General features: G+C 38.8%; 1 protein-coding gene across 2 annotated transcripts in view; it reads right to left on the minus strand.

Moving 5' to 3' along the window:
- Window positions 1-1,760: 1,760 nt before the first annotated feature.
- The window catches only part of NUDT14 (nudix hydrolase 14), a 61,024-nt gene continuing 38,741 nt past the window's right edge, over window positions 1,761-24,043 (minus strand). The window contains exons 3-6 of one of the 2 annotated variants that reach the window (XM_085315014.1): window positions 20,114-20,178; window positions 15,558-15,795; window positions 5,378-5,489; window positions 1,761-2,540 (exon numbers count right to left, since the gene is read on the minus strand). In XM_085315014.1, coding sequence (XP_085171140.1) covers window positions 2,472-2,540; window positions 5,378-5,489; window positions 15,558-15,795; window positions 20,114-20,178 — 484 coding nt within the window. In that variant the 3' untranslated portion in view covers window positions 1,761-2,471. Of the gene's footprint in view, window positions 2,541-3,525; window positions 5,490-15,557; window positions 15,796-20,113; window positions 20,179-24,043 lie in introns of those variants that run through there. The other variant, XM_085315013.1, reaches the window with a different exon arrangement.

Raw genomic sequence — 24,043 nt, forward strand, 5'->3', positions numbered from 1 at the left:
CCAGCTCCCGGCTCCCCGCTACCCGCTCCCCGCTCCCAGCTCCCAGCTCACGGCTCCCCGCTCCCCGCTCCCAGCTCGCGGCTCCCCACTCCTGGCTCGTGGCTCCCTGCTCCCGGCTCCCCGTTCCCAGCTCCTTGCTCCCGGCTCCCCGCTCCCCGCTCCCGGCTCCCCGTTCCCAGCTCCCTGCTCCCGGCTCCCCGCTCCCCGCTCGTGGCTCCCGGCTCCCTGCTCCCTGCTCCCGGCTCGCGGCTCGCGGCGGGCGCATTCCTGCAGGGTCAGGTGGGCCGGGGCAGCCAGGGCCCCTCGCAGCAATCCCGGGGAGCTGTTTGCACAGCGCCTGCCATTTGTCCCAAGGACATTTCTTAAATTGTTTCTAGCACTTTCGAGTGCTCGATTGTGACTCGTCCGGTTATTTCCCCGACCGCGGCGCGAGCAGGAGTGCTAACCAAACACCACGTCCGCACAAACAAGCGGCCGCGCTAGCGGAGGGGCCCGCGCCGCGCGGGGGGCGGCGGGACGGTGCCGCYGCCTTCTCGTTTTYGGGAGYGCTGAGTAACAAGAAAAGGCGCTCAGGTTTTCCAAGCTGCTCTTGACAGCTCCGGGGGAAGAGGGTTAAACATGGGCTGCGTTTACATTGCGACACGCAGGGGTTCACGCTGATGGACGCCAGCCAGAAAAACAGATTTTTATTATTTATTTTACTTTTTGCTATTTGGTGCGTGCAAAATGGTGTTGCTGTGCGCGGCCAGGCTCTCACCACGCCGAGCCCCGGAGGGCTCCGCGGCACGAACRCGTCGCTCGGGGCTGGCGCAGCACCTCGTCCACGGCCACGCTGGCGGCGACGTGGCCGAGCCCGTAAAAACGTCAGCCCGTTGGAGAAGGCATTTTAACGATATCGCTGTCCAGTGACTAATGCCATCAGACCYGAGAGCAGCTTAGGGCCTCTGGATATTTTGCAAACAGGACAATAAGCAACACTGCTAAAGGAGGCRCAGGTACTTGCAAGGTGCTGGGCACCTCCCTTCTGCCATCTAACAGCAAGCCGGACAGTTACGGGACGTCCAAGGTTACCTGATTTCACGCTTCCTTTAAATTTTCATTAGACAACCACTATACCTCAAAGATGCATCATAAAGATTAGAGCGATGTAAAGGCCTGTTTTCTAAAACATGGACTAATCAATGCAACTCAAAAAAAAAAAAAAAAAAACCCCACAGATCTCACAAGAATGGTTGGATGAGATCAGACAAGAATTTTGTATGCTGGAGTCAGTATTCATCACAAGGAAAGGGGGGCTCCGTGTTTCATTCTGAAACGTTTGCTCTCCATGGACGTATGTGTGGTAGCACAGGAAAAGGATGCGTCTAAAACGCAGATGTGATTGAAAGATTCCAGTAGTAGCACTTTTTCCTGCCTGGGCTTGGCAAATGTATATCAGGGTTGTTCTAATTACAATCTTTGCAAAGAACCCTGATGGGAGAAGTTGTATCTAAATTGTTGAGGTTTTATCTTTACATATATGAATAGGTATCTCTACATATACGAATAGGTATCTTTATATATACAAATAGATTTTATTATTTGATTGTGTATTTATAAATATAAATCACTGTTTTGAAACAATTCAAAGCCTTTCTCCCACATTTTCAAACCTTCCTAATTACTAATAAAAATCACCCTGGAAATTAATAGGTAAGAAGGAAAAGAAAAAGGATGAAGATACTTTTATTTTTGGTATTGAAAAACAAGAAGTGCCAGAAACTACATTGTTTTATGTATCACTTCTTTTATTACATTGCATCGTTATCACTCCTGTGGAAAATTCCGAGATTCTGAAATGAAACCCAAAACTGTTTTGATTCTGTTTGAGAAYTACAAATCTCCTGAGCTGAAAATAGTTGGTGCCTGGGGGAGTATTAGAAAATGTATCACTGCTCATTTGCTCAGTTCTTAATCTTCCCTGGGCACCTGCTAATGGAGAYGGGGTACAGGGCCAGATGGACATTTGGTCTGGCCCAGTGTCACTGGTTTTCTGTTCTAAGTAGAAGTGCCAGAATGTGGAAATATTTAAAAATCAYTTGGAATAAACCATTGTTTATTCAGACAGCCTGAGGCAGGGAGACGGGCCATGCCGGCACTGAGGGCTTCTTGCTCCCATGGATATGAATATTACCAGCCTTGATGTTAGGTTAGTGGTCCCTATTTTCCAATCCTKTATCCTTTYTCAGAGATCTCAATATCCTGGGAAKTAGAAAARCTGGRATCAGGGAACGAAYAYCAAAGAGACTGGCCCGAACTCCCCTGGGCCCTTCTGCACCCTGAGAATAGAAGACCTGACTCTAGTTGCTCTTCTGTGTCAYGAATAGATCTAATGCCACAAATTATCATTCACCGAAGCTTTGTGAACAGGGCTTGTCCACTTGTAGTTGCTGCAGAAATGCCTGGCAAGAAGTCTGGAAGGCAGATGCTTCTCAAACTGTCATACGAGGTCTTCTAGACCGTGAAGAAATGCCAAAGATCTTCCCAGCTCTCATACTGCCCTGATGGTTCGGAAGAGAAGTATAAAATGCATCAAAAATAGTTACTCAGGCCACAGTGCTGCAGCAGAGGCAAAGCTGGAGAAGGAGGAATTAGTTGATGTTAGTGCACAGAAATGTGTTATGGGGTGGTGGAGGAACTGTTGGCGGATCACCCACAGTTTGTTAGAAGTTGCAGACAACAGTGTGCTGGCAGAGCTGAATAGGAGAAACCTATAGCTTAGCTGGACCACTTGTGACACCGAGTATGAAGCAATTTGGGCTACATTTTGGTAAGCCTGGCACTGCCTGTGGCCCTTCTCCCCCAAACACACCCCAGGCTGGGAAGGGACAGTACATTACAGAGGAACAGGCGCAGTGCCTTGGTGAGGGTGACATCCAACTGTCCAGCTTAAAGACACGCAGCCATGTCTTGGAGGCATGGCAGGGCTTGCTAGCACRGTGTGATTTGCTGGGTGTCTCCTCCAGGGGTGGTCTGATGAGTCCTAACTAAATGCAAGCGCCAAGACTCAAAGGTACTTCCAGACAGACTAGTCTTTGAAGGGCATATTTAGTCAGATGAATCACACCCCGAATGCCCGTCACCCACATACCTGGGTCAAAGCTTTGTGCTCTCACCAAGGTCATAAATGCAATGTGAATGTATCTTGTGAAGTACTGATTTTAGGTTGTGGCTCCAGTAGGGGAGGGAACATCCGACTGGGGGAAAACTCTCAGCATCACACAAAGAACATAATTAGAAATGGAGACATTTTGTCCATTTGTAGTTTCGGAGCAAAGAGTAAAAACAAAGAAATGCCACCTTGGAAAGTTTCTTTTTTTTCCTCCTAAATTACTGCATTATGCAGCAGAAAAGCTTTTGACTGCATACATACACACTCATTAGCCTGACACTGAACAGATCAAAAGGTATTGTATAATAACTTTGATGGAATCAAATAGATACTCTGGCAACTACAGCCTGGAATGAAAGACATTAATGCCTGTATCATACTTATATTATTTATTATTCATATTCTAGTAGTCCTTAAAGGCCTCAGCAGCAATCAGGACACATTGTACTAGACACTGTAAAGATGCACAGAAGCTAAGACCCAGCCTTAAAATACCTTCCAATGTAAATACACAAGACAGACAAAATTAATTTACTTTTCATGATAACTCAGCCCTTGACTCATCCACAGACCAGGCACAGTTCAATGTAAATTTGTTTGGACTTTCATAAAAGGTGTCTGACTCCCATGGGCTGAGACTGTTCTTTCTCCAGCGACTTTTCAGTGAGCTTTCCTTTGTAACTGTCAGTAGGATAGCAGCAAGTATCAGTCTTTTTCTTTTATTTATACATCTATTTCAGACTGCAGCAATTTCAAATCACCCACTGGATACAATTACTTCCAGTTGATCTGTACTGAATTTATTCCATTTGCTATGTGAAAGGTTGCACATTTCCAGGACTCRTCTCCTGAAAATACATGTACCTCAGTAGTGCTACAAACATATATAATGTTGTCATATTAATTAATATTAACTGAGTGAATAACACGAACAAGTGCATAATTAAATTGCCAGACTTGATTCTCTCTCGTTTATGCTATTAACAGTTTCATATGACTGTCTACATCTAAACTATGCTGATAGAATATATAACATACATTCTAATTAGACCACTTACTGAATTAAACTGTGTTGCTCAGTATATCTGTGCAAGTTGTACAGGCTTCGATGTAAACTGCACAAATGACAATAAAACCTCCCAACAAAGAACTTCCAACTGCTRGATTTCAAAAAGCTTTACCTGAGGAGCAAGTCCTCTTTTTTCATTTTAGCAATAAACAAACTGAGATGCACAACATCTCAAAGAAAGGACTTGTACTAGTCATCTCACAATCCAATGAAAAGAATTTTGGCATCCCAAGTCCTGCTCTAAGGGACACAGTCTGATATAATTAATCAAGGATTATCCATAAAACAGAGAGGTATGTGTTCCAGTGGTAGCCCCCATGATATCCCTGTCACTGGTRCTCAGCACTGCAGTTGAAATACACTCTAACACATAGGCTTAGAGCTGGTCTACTGTCAGAATGACACATTAGCAGAACAGCTTACAAATGTGTTTCTGTGTGCTTATGAACTAGAGGTCTGCATGTTCAGAAATGCAARTATTTTCTGTACAGAAATGAGAAAGCTCCTCCCTGAAGGCTGTGCAGAATTCAGGTATGTAGTTAGCATTATTTGACGATTAAGATCTGCTGCTGCTGAAGAACCCCAAGCCAAAAACAAACAAACAAACAAACYCAAAAAAACCCCACCGCTATGAGAACTACAGTGAACAAGCAGCTGCCAGTATCTATATACCACAGGGACAAGCCTGTGTAGCAGCTGCACTGAGGCTCTTAGCATCTCTGCAGAACAGCGTTAGAGCAGTGCCACAAAAACAGAGAGCTTCTAACACTGGACACATTTACTTAGGTTTTGTGTAGGAATCAGCATTTGGCTCTCAGAGACAAATTCTAGCCCCAGTGAAGCCAATAAGAGGTTTTGCCACTGGTGGAAATTGTGTCAGGATTTTACTTCTAATTTTGTTTCRAAGTTTATTTTCGGAAAGATTCCCTTTGCGATAATTTGAGTTGATCAAGGCAGGCACGCTTGCAGTCTTCTGCATGCACAGAAATAATGGAAAAGTTTTTCTCAAAATCTTTTGTGCTTTGATTTTATTTTTTTGTTAGCTTGGGTGCTATGTTGCTTTGGAACCACACAAAGCCAAAAATGACACCTGGTGTCTTTGGGATACTCTCATCAAAAGCAAATTTGGTAGAATCTTCTAAAGGTATTTCTACAACCTCTATCAGCTCCCCTTCTTCAGGCTGGCCACCTCCTTCACGAATTTTCATCTGGTCTGTTACTTCTGCATAAAACAAGGTGTGCCTAGAACCTGTCACACCAACTCCAGATCTGCAAAAAAAAGTAGAGAAGAAATTTTGTTTTAGATAAAAAGAAATCAGTGAGGAAATAGGAATGGTAATCTGGATCCTTAACTTGTGTCCCCTACACAACGCCAAAACACACGTCATTACACGCTGTTAATTTATAGATTTAGAACTTATAAATGCAATTCTGTTAACACAGAAACTGATTGCAACTTTCAYGCAGAAAAATCAACATCTTTTGAATACAGTTCCATTTGAAATGGATTTGTCTTTGACTATATTCTCCAGCTCTGGAAATATGTTAGTTTAGGAGGAGATTTAAAAAACGTCTTTCAGTTAGTGAACAATTCTGTGCTACACTGAAGCCAAGAGAAACTTTTTCAGCTGATCTTAGTGAGAGCCGGATCACACCATGACCCACAGAGATCTACAGACAACAAAATGAAGCTCCACAGTGTATCTGTATCCTACATTTGTTTGCTTGCTTTTGCACAAATATTTTGATTTTTGATTCGTAAGAAGATTATGTCCATTCACAGCTGGAGTCCTCTACTCATGGACTGGATAGGTACAAGAATAGAAAGGCAGCCTCTGAGTCTTTCTCTATCCTTCCTGAACTTTAGCCTTGACCCAAATGGACCACTCTAAGCACACATGTTTCTGAAGTAATTCAGTCTCCCATCTAGATTTGTTACAGTGGATTTAGCTGAGGATATTTTAAATTATGTAGTCTTTCTTCAGCTAGACAGCTTGCTGTGTATATTTGTTAATCCTCTATTTCCTTAGAACTATTTCATTTAGATATTTTTAAATGAGGGATAAGTACATAATCCACTCGGTTCTTCTAAGAAAATATTCACATTGCAATAGCAACTTCTTCATTTCACATGATTACAAGTGACTTTTCATACTGAATGACGCTGGATCCAAAGTTCACTGAAGCTATGAATCAGGAAAGCTGAAAAATTAGTCTCTACATTACTATATATACACAGGATTCTAAGATTTGTAGCATCACTATGATCTTCAGGTGTATATCCATGCTTACCCCAACATAAAGCAACTAAGTCTCTGAGTTAATGCAACATGAATCACAGCTTTTTCACATGCCATTCGTCATTCACCCCTCATTTTCTTAAGAGCTCCTGGAATTATTTTGATTCGGCAACTAATACTGGTTATTGAAGCTGTTTTTCTGTATCGACATGCACTCTTTTTAAAACACAGAATAGAGAGGGAACAAGTGAATTCTTTTCCGAAAAATACTACTGTGACTTTGGGCAGCTCATTTCACTCCCCTGCGATCATTCCTGTATCTGTCAAAGAAGTGCTAGAGAAACTTAGGCACCTTTGTCTGGCACCTCCAACAGCTTAGAACGAAGGCTATGCAATTTCCKTCGTTTATGCTCATCACTAAATTTCAGTGGCTGTACTATTTTGGACACCCGCGTTTACCAACAAAACGTGACCTACAAGCATGCAGCAAGAGGCTAGACTAACAGCTTTCCCTTTCTCTTCCACTCTCACCAAAGCCTGTGACTCCCTTTCTCAATCTGATTYAGCATTTACTCTCCCTAAGGACCTGTTTTTCGCAGCCGCTGTCCTTAGTATTTGTATCCTATTATGGTGATCRTCAGAGAAGGTTTGTCAATAAAAGAGCCCTTCAGAGCTGACAATCATGCACAGACGATACGTGCCACTGGCACTAGATCAAATGCCTTCTCAGGACTCCCCTGTGCCACACTCCCCCTTTCCTTCTCTAATGGGATGCTGCCTGGAAGAATAACGCTGTTGGTCAGGCATGCAGCCACTTATCTCACCACAACTGAAGCTCCAACCAGGAGACAACACAACACAAACGTAGTCTTTGAAAGCASTGGGAGTTGCGCACTGGGCTGACCATGCTGGCTTAATCATTCTAATCTCATTATAAAAGTAAGGTAGAGTCATTTTTCATCAAGTTGCTATCAGCAACCAGCTCTCAAAAGTTGGAATGCCATTTTTTATGCTAATGTGCTATCAGTGCTCTTTCTGCTGTGAGGATGATGGCACACTTTACTACATACCCTTTGTGTTTAAATGCAATATATTTATTGCTATTATCAGGTAATAATGTATAACATTCAAAACAAAAACAGTGGAAATGAAATACTGATTAAGTGCAAACAGATCCATTYCACAGTCCATCATTGCTTGCCATTTAGGCTGCAGTCATTCAGTGAGCAATCTGCCCCCAGCTTATTCACCCTGTCCTCTGTCACTGACCACTGACCCATACGCTACCAATTCCTTGCTATCCTACTTCTGTCCATTGGAAAGAGCCTTACTGAGCGAAAGCATTCCTGATGGAACAGTACACTGTCTGTTCATTTTCTGTTCCCTCTTTTCCTTCTTCTTTTCCTACTTGAGGAGGCAGAAGTAGTTTATTTTGCTTTATCAACTAGAGATCCAGATCTGTTTTTCTCTATCTATAGTGACACGTGTTTTTTGATTGTTTCTAGAAGAATTTTATTTTTAGTAATTACTAAAGAATAGGACACTTGGGGTTCAGGGATTTTTGGGGGTAATTAATAATAAGAAATAAAAACAAACATTAATCTAGACTGTAAAATCTTCAAGATGAAAAATGAAGCTTCAAAAAAATAGCACTATTCATAATAAATTTAATTTTATGTCATTTCTGATTAGTATCAAGTCTCAGTTTCATCTTGTGTGCCCCACTTCTTGCAATTCGTTTACAGGATTTTTAGTTTTTTAGTAACAATCTTGGAAGTTTGTTTCACACTGAATGTCACCCAAGAAGTAACAGAAAGGAAAACACAAACCAGCTGAAGTGCAGAATACATTCCTTTCCCTTCTGATCTGTTTCTCATATTAATATAACTGGTACAAAGCTATAGTTGGAGAATGAAAATGCTCTGAAAYGCACTATACACATTAGCCTGAGATTATCCAAAGGTTATGTACAAAAAACATACAATCTTTATTTAGCAAGCCCCTCTATAAAAACTTTCTGTCTTGATAATTTACAGCATAATCTCCTTCTATACTGCTCAGGACCTTTTACTTATGAAATAGCTGCAGCTGTGGAAATCACGAGCTCACTCTCCATGCATCTTTTGAGTAAAAGAAAACAGCTTCCTGAGGTGCTGCRCCATACAAGATTCAGATTCTTGCCTCTGTAGTTCAAACAGAATAGAGCAATTTCCATATGCTATTATTACATTGTATTATTTACTCCTATGATATTTCCACTRAATCAGTGTTTCTCTGCTTCTGAATAAATACATCAAGAGAAGCTGCTCAATACACTTGAGAAGATGAAAGTGCTGGACATCAATACCTTTCCTTTGTTACGTTGCCCAAAGTTGCCCGCAATTTAAGTGGCATTCCTCCACATATACTGGCATATAATTTGTCACAGAAATCAATGGAAAATTTGCAGCAGTACCTATTTGAGGCTGGACATGTCCACATGTTCATTTTATTCATTCTTTCTTATTTGATTATTTATCTTTTTCTAGTGCAACTTTGCTGTGGGTTACTCATTAAAAACTAGTAAAAACTTCCAAACTAGTATTAAGATCAAACGGTATGGCTACTAATTTTCATGTTATTCTAGTCTGCTCTTCCCCCCTCCAAAACAGTGCATTTAACATTTCAAAGACTGATTATAATTCCTTTGCTATGGCTGACTTTGGAGACTATTACATTACGTTATTTATGTATATATTGACTGTTTTTACTGTGTTACTATATGTCTATTTCAATGGCTTCAGTACGAGGTTGACAGAGATAGGAATGTACTTTATTTCATAAAATGGATCTGTTTCTTCTATCTTTTTTATGTAATAATTCTCTGTCTAAATGCTCTGGCTTATTTTGTCAGTTTATCATTTTCACATGGATCCATGATGAATGCCCTTCACTAAATTAAACATTGCCAATATTGCCTACTGCTGTCTTTTGCAACATTTTTAGGCTTAGATATTCTTGTACTCTGCATGTCCTTAGAAAACTGTCAAAAAATGAACACTATTGTCATTCCATTTGTCTTTGTACCTTGGATTTTTACAGAAATCCAAGTTAGGAGTTCTGAGTCTCCATCTGGTTGAAATAATAAAGTGTTTTAACACACATCCTTTAAAAATATGTATATATTTTAGTGATGTCATTTTGAGTACTGGGGCAGGAGGAAGAAGGAGAAGAAGGCAGGTCTGGTAAGGAAGCAACAGGCTGCCTTTATGTTTTCAGGCTTATGTGTCACCAACAACCTGCTATCCTCTTGCACAATTATTTGCACTTTTTGTGTACGATGTTTAAAGAATTTTGATGTGCCTTTATTCATGGTTATATTCTTCTTTTTGCTACCTTCTTCCTCCAGATGCGTATTTTTCCTGTCCCTAGTATTTTACAGGACAAATAAAGTGCTTTTGCCATGTGCTCAAATGAGTCACCTATTAACAGATTACAACGATATTCATTAGCTTTGCATCTGGGGAAATCACAGGGGTCAGCACTCCCGTAATGGAAGCGATGAGTTTCACCCTGGGAAAACCACCTTCACGACAAAGGTGTCTCCACTTGCTAGTACATGAGAGGCTTGATTTGGGTGAGGGCCAGCAAGATCTGAACTCGCAGCACTGGACCACGCTGAGAGCTAGGGTTTCATGTCTCACTCCAAAGGTTTAGCACCATGTTGCCCGAACCAGGCATGTCATGGCTCATACTGATCCAGACCTGCTAAGCCTGGCTTGACCTAGCTGGCTGTTCTAGATATATTTTGATGYGTCTGCAGTGTTTGACTCTTACGCACCACTGTGGGACAAATGCAAATGATCTATAGAAAACACAGCTCTGATTTCCTGTGCCTCTATAATGAGGATCAGTTCCCTCCTGAGAAGTTTATAGTTGCTTCAAGTGACAGCTACCTGACTCTTTGTCAGATCTTTAGAGCATAAGCTCACAAACCCTGCAGCTTCAAAAGAAAGAGAGATTAAGACCTGAAATCTGTTAGTACTAAACTTTTAGCTTTTTTTCAGGGACAGATAGAAACCTCTATTACTTTTAACAAGTCTATGAATGTAAACATGCCAAAGTAAGGACATGAGAGCATTATGATTTTTTATCACAATAGAAACTTCAGCGTAAGTTTAACGCATCCTAACAAGACTGTATGTTGCATTCCCATATTGCATTTCATATACAACACTCAAATACTGGGATCAAATCATGATATGGCTTTAAAAGCTGTGGGCAACACATTTGTGAGTAACAGCACAGCAGAGATGCAGGCTCTGCAGAATTATTGCAAAGTGCTTCTCTTCACCTCCCAAGGACTGGGAACAAACTGACAGGATAAGGTTATACCAAGTATATTTTCTATATACTTCCCTAAGACTAGGGAAAACAACAAGGGAGAGACTATTACTGCAATCTGCCTTTGAAGCCCTGCAACAGTAGTTATCACAAAGCCTTTGTTTATCTCTTTCCTTCTATTAAATGTATGAGGAACTATGTAGCATATGCAATAGGGATGACAAAATGGGACTTYTTGCTATTTGATATCTAAGTCCATAACTATAAAGCTACACTACATAAATATCTTTGATTACAAGCAGGTAACAGAATCTTACTCATTTAAAAATTGTTTARTAGTGCCTAAAGGCCACAACTAAGACTGAGTCCCCCTTGTGTGACTGCCTTTGCTCAGTAACAGAAAGTTTCTACTTTGAATAGTGTGTGTAGGTGGGTGGGTATGAGCGTGCACACGCATGTGTGTATGTGCGTGTGCGCCTGTAAGCAGGGTCAAAATTCAAAGCAGGTACTCAAGAGTAGCTTTCCTCTCTCCTCATGCCTAGGTTCTCACCTATGCAAACACATTATTACATTCAATATTTTAATTTGAAAGAACAGACAAAATGTTGTTAATAAATAGAGTATTTTATAATCTCCTGCTCTGCTGAAACATGGATAATGCTTTATCATAAACATATAAATTGACTTATCACTGAGAAGACTTAATGGTTTAACTCAGATTTCTGATATAGAGTAATTAAAACCTAAATTTCTCATCTTTTCTTAATATTTAATAAATATAAGATATATAAACCACCAACATKTAGCCATTCCTATCAACACAGAAATATGTTTTTGATTGTAATCTGGCAWACTTAAAACTCCTAAACGAAATATACCCATTTATAAATATAAATCATTGCATGMAGACTTTGGGAACACAGTGAATATATAATATATGTTTAGAAACAAACGCAACAGAAATCTCTGCTACTTGTGCTGAAATCAAGACCTATTTAGGCATGCAGCATGTAAGCTGATGAACAATGACATGCAGCTCCTATTGTCACTTCTTAGGACCTTTGTACAGTTCTGACACTACAAGCAGCAGGTGCAAGGAAAAGAAGTATAGAAGTAATTAACATAAAATTATATTACATTATGCCATCATCCAACAGGTGTACTAGCAGGTGATCTTTCTAATTATAATGCAMTCCAACATTTTCATTATTCTTTCTACATAATATCCTATGAATATAAACCATTTTTATCTCATTGCACCGTGGCTGATAACCATAGCACCGTAATTGGAACATCCAATATTAACTCTATGAATACTCTTTTTGTTGTATCTCTTTGGAAAAATTTCAAATGTATAAAGATCAAAGTACCTGTGTTAACAGTTAGGCCCTTAAACTAATTCATCTGATTTTTCCAGAGCAGGGCTTAGAACCTGCAGTTCTGATTGTATCTGATTCGTACCCATCTGCTTATTACAACCTCTGACAGAACAGAAAGATGGAAGGAAGGAGAAAGGTAGTTCAAGCACAAACCATGCAATCTTTATCCTGATATTGGGATGCATTACTGAAGTCCAAATCATTTTATATGTATTCAAGAAGACCAAACATTTCAAGAACTAATAAAAAATGCTGCAAGTTGCAATAATAACACCAGTAACATATTTAATAGTAACAACAACATATTTCTCTGCCCTTCTGTTGTAAAGAAACAAGTCACAAGGAAGATACCTAGAAGTATTTCTGCCTAAGAAACTAACTCACAGCTGAATACCATATAGGATTCAAACTGAAACTGCTAGGATACTATGATAGAAAAAAAAWTGTTTATATTTGATTTATGAGCAAGTCTAAAGACTTGTTCACTTACAAAATTTCACATTTTGGAACACAGAACTGGAGGAACCTCACAGATTCCATGGCTGTTAAAAATCAAGTTTCATCAACAATCATTTTCATTAAGGCTCAGTTTATGATTATACTACTACAGTAGCAGCTTCATTTTATTATTGATCTACATGGATCCTTTAGATACATCTCATCTATCATCCCAACCATCTATGCCATTTTTGAATGAAGTCATGCATACAGTTGATTAGAACTCATTGCAATGGTGGAGGACAAAACTTTCATAGTGGAAGATGAAATGTCCAAARGTAGACCAGTTGCTGACAAAACAGAAAAGAGGGAGCAGATTACTTACCCATGARCTAAACACCAAAGAGGCGGTTTGTATAAGTATGCTAAGAAAGGGAAACTCACCTCATGGGGTGAAAACAACAATACAGACTTTCTTCAAAATGATTACTGTCTCCACCTACACAGCAAAAAGAACCATTCTTATTTAAATCTAGCTTCTGGCTAGCAGTGTTCTGTAATAGGCACAGATATTTATGATTCTTCAATGCCTAATTACTCYGACCTTCTCCAGTCAAGCCTCCTGATGTGCCTTCAGTCCCAGTCTCCTTCACTCAGTGACTCTTGTTCCTGGAACAACACATTCCTAAAACATGCTGAAAATAATTTTGAGATCAGGGAAGCACTGTAGACCATAACTCAACAACATAATCCACTGCAAAAAAGGTGAACATCGTACTACAGCATGTAAACAAAATCATCTGTAAGACTAGGGAAATAATGCTTCCACTCTATCTGATACTGATGCAGCTTCTGCTAAAATACTGCATTCCACTTTGGGCACTATGTTTCTAAGAAAAACGTAGATCAGATGAAAAGGTAGACATCAGTAGAAGAAATGATCAGATACCTAGAAAACATAGTCTGAAGGGAAAGCCTGAACCAACTAAAATCATTTTGCATAGGCAAAATAAACCCAAGAGGCCACATGTTCAAATAAATATGCAGCAGGTAAACAGAAGTTCTTCATGTCCATTCTGAACAGGGTAATAGGTCATGGACTTAAAAATGAAGAACTGGAAATTTAGACAAGACATGAGAAAAAATTTGCTTAAAGCAAAGGTAGGTACACACTTGAAATAGAATGTCTGGAGAGGTTAGGAAACGAACAGATTTTAGAGAAAGCACAGGATATACTTTTATCAGAAACATTTCAGATCCTGCTAAGCCTCAGTTTTGGAAGAGGAGTTGTCTAGATGAGATCCTCTCAAAATGCCTTCCATTTGTGTTTTCAGACCTGATACTGAAATAATATAAAGCAATTATTATATGGGTCATTGAGATGACAGATCATAATAGAATTACATAATGTACTGTAATCATTAACAGATTGCATAGGCATTAATTTCGTGTTTTATGTCAAAGCTTTGTATGACAGTCACAGCATGAATGAAGGTATAAACAATTTGGAAAAACATGTTACTTTTGCAAAAATGTTTAGCAGATCATAGAGGGACAAATTATTTCCCTTCTTTGCATCAAATACTCAAGGATCTGACAGATCTGCCTCACTTTGGCAAACAGAAGAACACGACACAGTTAAGAGYAAGACCATAAACTTTAGAATCAAATTCACATGGTAATGTAGAACACGCAAAATCCAACATGAAGCCACCTAAATATAGTACCTGGGTAAAAAAATAGTCTGCATCCATTCCATGTCAAAACTGAGAGTGTGTGTGTGCACACGCACACACGCACGTACATGTGTGTTTGTGTGCTATGGTCCATCAATGTCATAGCACATAAAATGCTATGGACAGCTTCTGTTCATAAACCTAGAAAGCACTTTTTTTCTTTCAGTAGAACAAACTCTTAATCCAGTTTCAAGGAGTTGTAAGAGACAGCTCCTGTGATTCACCCCCCTACACTGCCCAAAGCATGGTTTGTTAATCCAGCAGGAAATAACACTTGCCAGGATTGACAGCTGTGGATTTGTATTCAATTCCCAAATTAAAAAACAATGATAGGATCTAGTTCAACAGTGATGTCAAACAAAATAAGAAAGTAAAAAACTTGCAGCTTTCTCTGTAAAATTAATACATATGTTTGGAATAACAATACTACAGGGTAGGAAGAAGCTATAATGGGATTAAAGTTGTGTGCAAAATTCCTCTTGATTTTTCTTTTATGATTGACATTTTATATTTTTCTTCTCTCATACTAGGTTTTCCTTTTACTCATAATGTAGGTTTTAGTATCTATTTCAATAGATTTTTAAGCCTCTGCAAGAAATGGATGGAAAAACCTTTGCAGTCAAACCACGGCCCCCTATATTAATTAGTGTCCAATTCACAAAATTGAATTGTTTATATTTTATGGCCTGATACTACAAAGAGGCCTAATGGTGAGAGTTGTCATGCTGCTGCAGAGGTCTATTAATGGAAAATCAGAGTCCTTCATGGGCAGCTTCTCTTGTTGATCAGAATAATAATAATCAGAGATGGAAAAAGTCTGATACAGTAAGGCAGGACAGTTTCTGACAAAAAGTTTTCTAACACCATAGCAAACTCTGCTCTTAAGAGCTCTATGAACTTTTTCCAGTGCAGCTGAGACTCTTAAGAGCTCTATGAACTTTTTCCAGTGCAGCTGAGACTCTTAGCAGTCTTTGGAACAAACCACAATAGTCTAATTCTCACTTGGAATTCCATCCCATAATTATGAGTTGAGATGTATTTTGTTACATCTTTGTAAATAYTCCTCTCACTTTATTAAGATTACACCTTTCATATACTTCCATATGTCCTTCGTTTCTCCAAGACATGCTCTAAATGGGGAACATTAATTTACTTTCAAACCACTTCAGAAATCTGTCTTTGAAATAATAAAGTTAGGAGTGTTAGCTTACTGCTATTTACCTGTAAGAGGTGATCTTCCTTAGGTCCGTAACAGGAACACAATAGCCACACTCTTCTAAGACTTCCTCACGTGCTATTTCTTCTAAAGAAAGATCTGGTTTGTCGACAATGCCAGCACAGAGTTCATAAGTCACTCCTACTACAGCAGGTAAAGGATCCTCTAGATGACAGAAGTTCTCCTTGTCTTGATTCTGGAAGACTTGAGGACAATGTCTTTCTACTTCACACATGTAAACAGCTTAAAAAAGAAAAAAGAAAAAGAAATAGTAGTTTTTTTTTTCCTGAAAAAAAGACAAAGAGCACAAATTTTGCCTGGACGTATACAACCATCAGGGCACCTGAGAGCAGCAAGAAGTCAGCTAAGTTGTCTATTAAAATTATGACACACTGAAATTAGACTTTAGAGAACAAACGTCTTCTTGCCATATCTGCAGCATTATCCTTAAACATTATTTCTGCTTACATCATTTAGGACTAGTTCATGCACACTGGGGGAAAAAAAAAAAAAAAGGAAGTTAGTTCACCCTGTAAGTCTACATCCCAGAAGCTCCAAATAGCTTCCATTTGCTGGGCAGTACGGGTATCAGGATTTAATTTAAACTATGCAATTATTTTGCAGGAAAGTTGGGTTGTACGTTATGTACCATGTGCACAATGATGAGTCTTTCAGCCTGTCAATTCAGCTGTTATTTAGAAAGGATATGAAAAGCATTTATGTTTGTTTGGAAAAAAAAATCCCTTTTGAACATATAGTTCCTTGCACAGATTCCTGTGTRGAATTTGAAAAACATTTTTTGAATTAATCTACAAACAGCTGCCACTGTAATGCACTCCTAAATAAAGTGCAATTGACATATTTTAGCCTGTATTTAAGCAAAACTTTTGGCTGATGTCAACTGAAGTTTTGCCTGAGTAAGACCTGCAGGACTGCATTTAAATACAGTGAATCACTATTGACAATTCCAGATCATTATAACTTTAATTTACAGGTATAATTCCATCCATTTTTTCTTTGAAATTTCCTCACATCTATCCTTGCTTTTAATGAAAAGTTACTGTAGTTACTAGAAAGTGTTATAAAACACCAAGAATAAAAACTATTTTAAAATTTCAGATTTTTATCAAATTAAAATATTTTACAYACATGTTTTATATTTGCATAACATCATTTTCAAATGAATTTATTTTCTATTTCCCATTCCAAATCCTATAGAACTGGCATATAAAACAGTTTGAGTTTAAAGAACAATCTTCTTCTTCAAGTTACTGGATTTGGTTCATTATTTCTTAAAATTGTGATATACAACCAAAGCCCTAAAAAAGTGTTGTAGCATAAAGGACCCGTGACCTACTCTTAAAGACCTGATCTCTAGGGAAGAATCTGTACCCTAGAATTTGGTGCGTAAGGTCCTGCTACAACGCTTATTGAGATACCTCGAAAGTGCAGGGCAAGAAGATCAGCACACTGAGAAGGGAGCTGCTTAGATCTGGCTAAAAMCAAAAATAAACAAACAAACAAAACAACATGCAGAAATATGTCCAAAAACTTGTCTTAAGATTTTTAAAGCTCTTGTAAGGAGGTACATCCGGACCCTTAAGATATAAACATTTACAGAATGGAGTCTCTATTTCTTATTTGAGAGGCAGGAGTAGAGCTCAAAGTTTGTTTGCCTTTTTTTTTAATGTGGCAAGGAGGAACAGAATTATCCCACGTAAAGTCTGAGGGACAGATGCTTGGAGACTGTATACAGTCCTAATTCCAAAAACTTATAAAAGCCGTGATAATGACCATAAATGACAACTACTTTCAGGATCTCTCCTAATTAAGCCAAATAAAGGTTCTTTAAGAGCCTAGTGAATCTTCACTATTAACATCCCTCTAAGAGTAAATAAAAAAAAGGAGTAACACATGCATCCCAGTAAAGGAATTAGGCACCAAAAGGGGTTGTAGATAGGCAGTAAGTACTGAAGCATGAAACTATGATTAACGTAACTCTCTGTCCAAAGCTTGATGAATCCCTGAAACGCATCCTGTCGTTCCAGCTGGCATCTGCCATTCTTGCCGTTCAACTGGGCTCCATGTAGATCGGACCCTGCACTCCCAGAAGGACACAACCCGGCAGTCCTGTTCAGAGCACACTGTGGCATACACCAACACTCAAAGCAAATATCCAGCTTCTCAAGAAAAGAAAGGTACCAGCCATTTCTGGACAAGAGTCTAACAATTAAGAGTTTTCACTGAGGAATCAGGGTATAAATTCATTGACTCTCACCAGGGATCTAGCTGACTGGGGAACACGTTTCTGTTTAAACTTTTTAAACTTTTGGTTTCTCTTTGATTGTACCCATGCTTASTACCTCCTGAAGCAAAACATGGCTTATGACTCAAATCTTTCATGCTGTTTATTTTGAGTCATTGAAAAAACAAATACCACAGTCCACTAATACTTACATTTACCGCCATTATATTTACAGTGAAAAAAAATAAAGCATGTGTTTATAGGTACCAACCCTACCCTTCCCCAGCAACATGTTATTTAATTGAATTTGAAAATGTATGGTCAATTGACTACCAAAATGAGCACTGCCCAGGACCTTGGCCAATAAGTCATGTGTGAGGATGTGATGTGGAAACTATTGAGACATAGATGTAATTTTTCATATCTCTGCTCTTTACAAATGTATGATTTTATTGTCTTTCAAGATGACCTAAGTCCACAGTGCCACCAAAAAGTATGGTCCTATCTTCTGTCTCACCCGAGAGGTGTGCTTCTGCCATCCCTTCAAGCCAGCAGGGACTTTCTATGACCAGACAGATCAGCTAGCTAACCTGCATAAAAAAATATTTATCTGTTTCAGCCATATCAGACCTCTGCTATGGCTGCATAAGGACTTGCCCTGTCCAAGGAGAACGAGGTGGGAATGTCCATACGAAGAGGGGCTGATACCTCCAGAAGCAGCACACACTTAAATAGGCAAAAACTCACCACAAACCACACCCTAAGGAAAAGCAAGCACATATGTCAACAACCATGAGTGGTGTCAGGGATGTTCCTGGTGACTGTACTGCAGCTGTTTGCTCACAAGTAAAGAGCTATGTTATTGTCTTCCTGGTGGGATCCCGATCGGCACAAGAAATAAGAAAAGTCTGGGCTTTTATTTTTGCTCTGCGAAAACACCAGGCAAACAATCAAGGCAGAAAATAACCAGGTAATGGAAACACAACTATAGCAATATGAGTAATGTATGGGCATGGCTGCAATCAGTGAGCTTCTATGGGATGTCTGACCGATCACTAGTCCCTAAAGCCAGCTCTCTGAACAGTTCCAGCCTCTGATTATAATACAATCCTGTCTCCGGAGCCAGAGTCCTCTAGCAGGTTTCGCACTTCCATGCAGATGATATAATGGACATGTCTGTGTCACTTATATCCCATGTTTTGTATCCTCTCACCCCCTCCCCACAATCTAAGCCTATACCTTTAATGGAAAAAATAATATTTGTTATTTTTTCAGGTTCTCATCCATATGTTTGTCTTTGGTTTTCCTAAGCAAAGGTTTATATCATATACTGCTTTGCGTCCTCACAACATTGGCGAGTATTTCACAATCCATTATTAATCAATGTATATACATGCATGTACGAAAGCCTCTGCAACCTAGCTACCTAAGACAGCCTCAAAGAGGGCAACAGATATACAAGCTATTTATTTTATTTGCCTGGCAAACAGAAGACAGTGATTTATCAATAAACAGATAAACTCTTTCTCCCTATAATAGTAAACATAGTGCTGCATGGGAAACATGAACTATCCATATAACAGTGCTGCAAAACACTGAACTGCCTGTCAATCACTATTGGTAAGGATAGGATGACACTACCCTAGAAAGTTTCCAATAAAGTCTACCACAAACAATCTTGAAATGGTCTCTTAGCAACAGTCAGTGAAATATCTTATGTTTTCTTTTTTTAATTAACATGTAGAGGAYACATATTTTGTTTTTAACCTTGTAAAGTAAATACTACTGCAAATTAAAATAACTGTTACAAAAAGTAAAAAAAAAATAAAAACCACCTTAAATTCATAATATATGGTAAAACAAACCTCTCCACAGATTGATGAAAACATATAGTTTTTCTTATTTAAATTCCCAAGTATATAATGCATAATAATATATAAACTACTATATTTTGTTTTTTAAAAAACGACGGACTATTGTGCTTGCACACATAAGCTCCCTACTGAATACTAGACAGGTCAAGATGAAACTTCAAATACAAGCACGCTCATTATAATTTGCAATTTCATCAAATAGACGGCAATGACTAATGCCAGAAACAGAACATTAGGTTACCCTGGTCATTCGTTTCATCTGTAATGGAAATTTCCTTGCTTAGAAATTCTGGCCTACTGAAAAGCATGGGCTATAATACAAAGAAACAGAATATGGAACAAAGATTTTGTCACCACAGATGCACCAACTTTTAACTGCTAAAYCCTTAATAGCTTGCTTCACTAGAGAGCAAAAGTAAATCTTAAAAAAAAAGAGGATTACCTGGGCGGAACTGCTTCACCACAACAAAGCACTGCCGAGAAGTGTTAAAGATCAGGATTGACACACTAAGGGAGAAGATAAAAAACAAAGATCAATGCTTTATGAAGGATTAATGCAGCACTATTAAACTTACATCTTGTGAATTTCATTTTAACTACATAAATACACAGGAGATTTATTACTAAAGCCACAGTGCAACAAGATACTTGCTCAAAATCTGTCAAGAAATAGGTAATCAGTTATGTTGCCAAAGCCTAAGAGAATTCATCTTAAAATTAGGTCACTTTTGTCTCCTTCCATGCAAACAAAGTAACCTGACAATCAACTCCTCCACTCCAACAGAAAAAAAATCCACATCTACTCTAGGGGTGTGGATAGTAACAAAAAGCAAGTCTTCAAAATAAAAATATCTTCTTCCTTCACATCAGTCTCAGACTAGGATAGTCAAACTGCTAGGCACAGTCTAGTCCCAATCAYAACCAGAGACTTGACTGTGCATAAGCACAGAGCATCTCCTATTCATGGCCACTTGCTGCGCCTGGGCCTTAAAACAGACATCATCCAAGTCTAAATGTGTACAAATTCAGATTAGAAGCAGTTTTAGCTGCTAATACATTTTATGTCTTAAAAATCACATTTCAATCCCACCCCTCTGGCTGTTTGAAAGATACGTTATAGAAAACCCTGACAGGCCAAGTACGTAAGGATGCTCAGAAACTGTAGAGTACTGATTTTCCCCACCCCCTCTTCCAGTTGAATTACTCCTAGATTTTACTTTCTAAAAAAAATGCACAAGTCTCTTTCCTAGAGTAGCTGGTATCCTATAAAAACCTGCAAAAAAAAGTGTGTATTATGCTCATTACCACAGTAGCATTCTCTCATTTATTATGCCTCATTGTATGCAATCACAAAGTTCATTTATTATTCTATGAATTCTACAATAGATTAGACTAACAATGGTATATTTGCAGCATTTAGTCAAACTCTCAACTTTCTTTGTGGAAGAGATGTATATTTATTTTCACTATTTGATTTAATTATAAAGTCTCACAGGCTGCCAGAGAAACTGCCATTTGATGATTATTAAAAATAATATGAATGTTATTGTAATATATAAAGATAAAAACAGAAGGGAGAAGCCCAGATGTTAACATTTATATTCATGATTGCTATTCTCAAAGACTCACACTGCATATTGATAGCTTCCTGCCCAGGAGATGTTATTTGAAGGCAATTTTAAAGCAAAGGGTTTAGCCTTCTGAGATACTGGAAGTGAATGTTCATGCTGTTTAAACATACAGAGGTTCTTTCCGTATGTGTAGAGTATCTGGAAGTTACAGTGTGGGCTGAGAGCCTAAAGTGTTTTTTAGRTTACTTAAGTATTATTTTTTGGCCATTTTCAAGGTTTTTTTCTTACAACTTTCCCAAAAGTGGTAATGTCTGAGGGCAGAAAAAGCCTTAAAAACAAGGAGAAATATTTTTCCTGATTTTCTTTTGTTTTGTTACTATTTTAAATTTAACTGTGGTTAATAAATAAAATACCTGAAATCAGAGACAGCAGCAGTTGAAAGCTAAAGTTACAGGGAATAGCAATAACTTCCGGAAGGATACACATGCCTTTTACCTTTCTTTACACCCACCACTCCAGGCCCAGTCTTTCCTTTGGCTTGCCTTCTTCAGCATGTCTCATTAAATAACTCATACCAACCCTCATTAAAAATGGCTCAGCTATTAGACATTATTTTTTCCTAAGAGTCAATCATTTGAGATTTTATGGAACAGATGGGAAAATTAAAAACAATCTGTCAGAATTAAGGAACAAGATCAAATTAAGCTGGAAAGGAGTAGCGGCAAGTTACTACAATTGTCTGCTTCTCACACCATCTTGAGATGAGAGGGTACAGAAATGGCACAAATCTGTAGAACTTTGTGTTTAATTACTTCTAATTTTCTGAGAGACTGACAAACAATTTTGAACATAAATTTACATTTTTTAACAAATGACAACACACAATTTCTAATGCTTCTCATCAAAACTGGAGAGTCACAGAGAAGAAACTTCAAATTTAAACCTTTTTCAGATGAGTGTTATACTACAAATGCAATGTGATATTTTCTATTCCACAAAAAGCAAGAGAGCATGAAAATTTTCATAGAGGATTTGATTTATAACTTATGACAACCCTCCCAAAACTGCATTAACGACAGGCATTTGAATATTACAGTAATTTAGGGCAAGACTCTTCCAATTAGATTTCAGTGGAGTATTCCCTGACATAGATAATCAACCCAGCCCAAGTTAGACATTATCAGAATAATTACACAAAACCTCTAAGAGGGGAAAAAAAACCCCAGCTTTTCCTAGAATGATATGAATCCTGGACAAGAATTTAATCTGATATTAACATCAAAAGTCCTAACCTAACAATAGGATTCATGCACACGTCTCACAGAAGCGTATAAGGCTGGGTTTTTTTATAGAGGAAAAAATACTCAGTATAAGAGGATAATGGTGGCTCCAAAACTTGTCTCTGTACCTTAAAAACGAGTCTCAATATGTCTACACAAATGAAAAGCTATCCCAGTTTAGACCTGCCAGCCTTACCATTCTGGGTGATAGATTGCTACTTTTACCATAATCCACCATTGAATGTTTGCCTGCTACTCCTCCAGCATCTGGCACCCAGGAAAACAGRAAGAACAGGTCACCCGGGTAAGTGCAGCGCCACTGAGCTACAGACCTGCACCTGGGACTCACGCGGCGCGTGGCACAACCCTTGCTCGCAGGCGCCGCTTTCAGCACTTGCCCCTGCCGAGGGTTTTCCAGCCGTGCAGGCAGGACGTGGCTGGGGAGAGAACTCTCCCAAAGGTGCTCTGCGCGTCACTCAGCAGCTGTAATTCGCTTCTGCTTCGGATGAGACACAGATCACCATGGCCCTGCAAAGAAACCTGGGCTTCTCCCCACTAAATCTGGTGGAGGTTGCCTTAGGGACTACACCAAGAAAAAATATATTAAAGAGATGATATGGGCTTGTACAGAGTCTTCCAGGGACAGTGGAGATCACAGGCCTGCTCTGCCTTCAGCCTAACACCTCCTCAGCTTCCTCCTGAAGTTTTATGCAGACAATACAGCACCACTCCAGTTAGGGAAGACTTTTTCCCAAGGAAAGCAAGGACGTAAGCAGGTCACTGTGCATTAACGTAGGATACCGTTACCATTCTGGCCTTCTGTAAATACATGAACAATTAGGGTTGCTTTGGATTTTTTAAGGAAGAATTGTGCCTAAAATGTCAGTAAGATAGCTACAAAGGCCAGCTAGCCTGTGCTTGAGCTTTTACTGCATACTCCGGTTTGCAGTTGAAGCATGCCTAGTCTTCGTATTTGACATTTTCTTAAGGAGACATCAAAAAGACTCATTTCTAATGCTTTTTAAACACTATTCAGTCAAGGATCTCACATAACTATTAATCACTTAAACTAAAAAAAAAAAAAAAAAAAAAAAAGACTGAAATAGGCAGGTATTAGGCTTACATAATGGAAGTAAGGCTTCCCTAAGACATTTAAGTTACAGGGTAGAAATTACATGCAGCTGACCCACAGCCATCAAAACATGGGAATCCAGAATCTTAATTCTTCTTCTAGCCTTAAGACTCTCATTAAAAGAGAAAATATCCACTTGAAAATATCCACATCGCTTACAGAAGTTTAGAAAATAACTAAAATGAAACCAACATCCTGGTAAAGTTTTCACATACATATAGATGACAGAAAATTAATTCTTTCGAAGCATCTTCTAGCAGTTAAGAAAGTTAAATCAGCTTTGCCAATGCTACAAGRATGCACACTTTGGAAGTTTCAATACTCCGAGGAGCTTTGGGGGACTTTTCTTCTCTGAGATTTTAGTTGCAGTTTTTTGTCTGTTTTTTTTT

This window comes from Rhea americana, unplaced genomic scaffold, assembly GCF_003343005.1.
Source record: "Rhea americana isolate MKP2758 unplaced genomic scaffold, rheAme1 scaffold_42, whole genome shotgun sequence".
NCBI lineage: Eukaryota > Metazoa > Chordata > Aves > Rheiformes > Rheidae > Rhea > Rhea americana.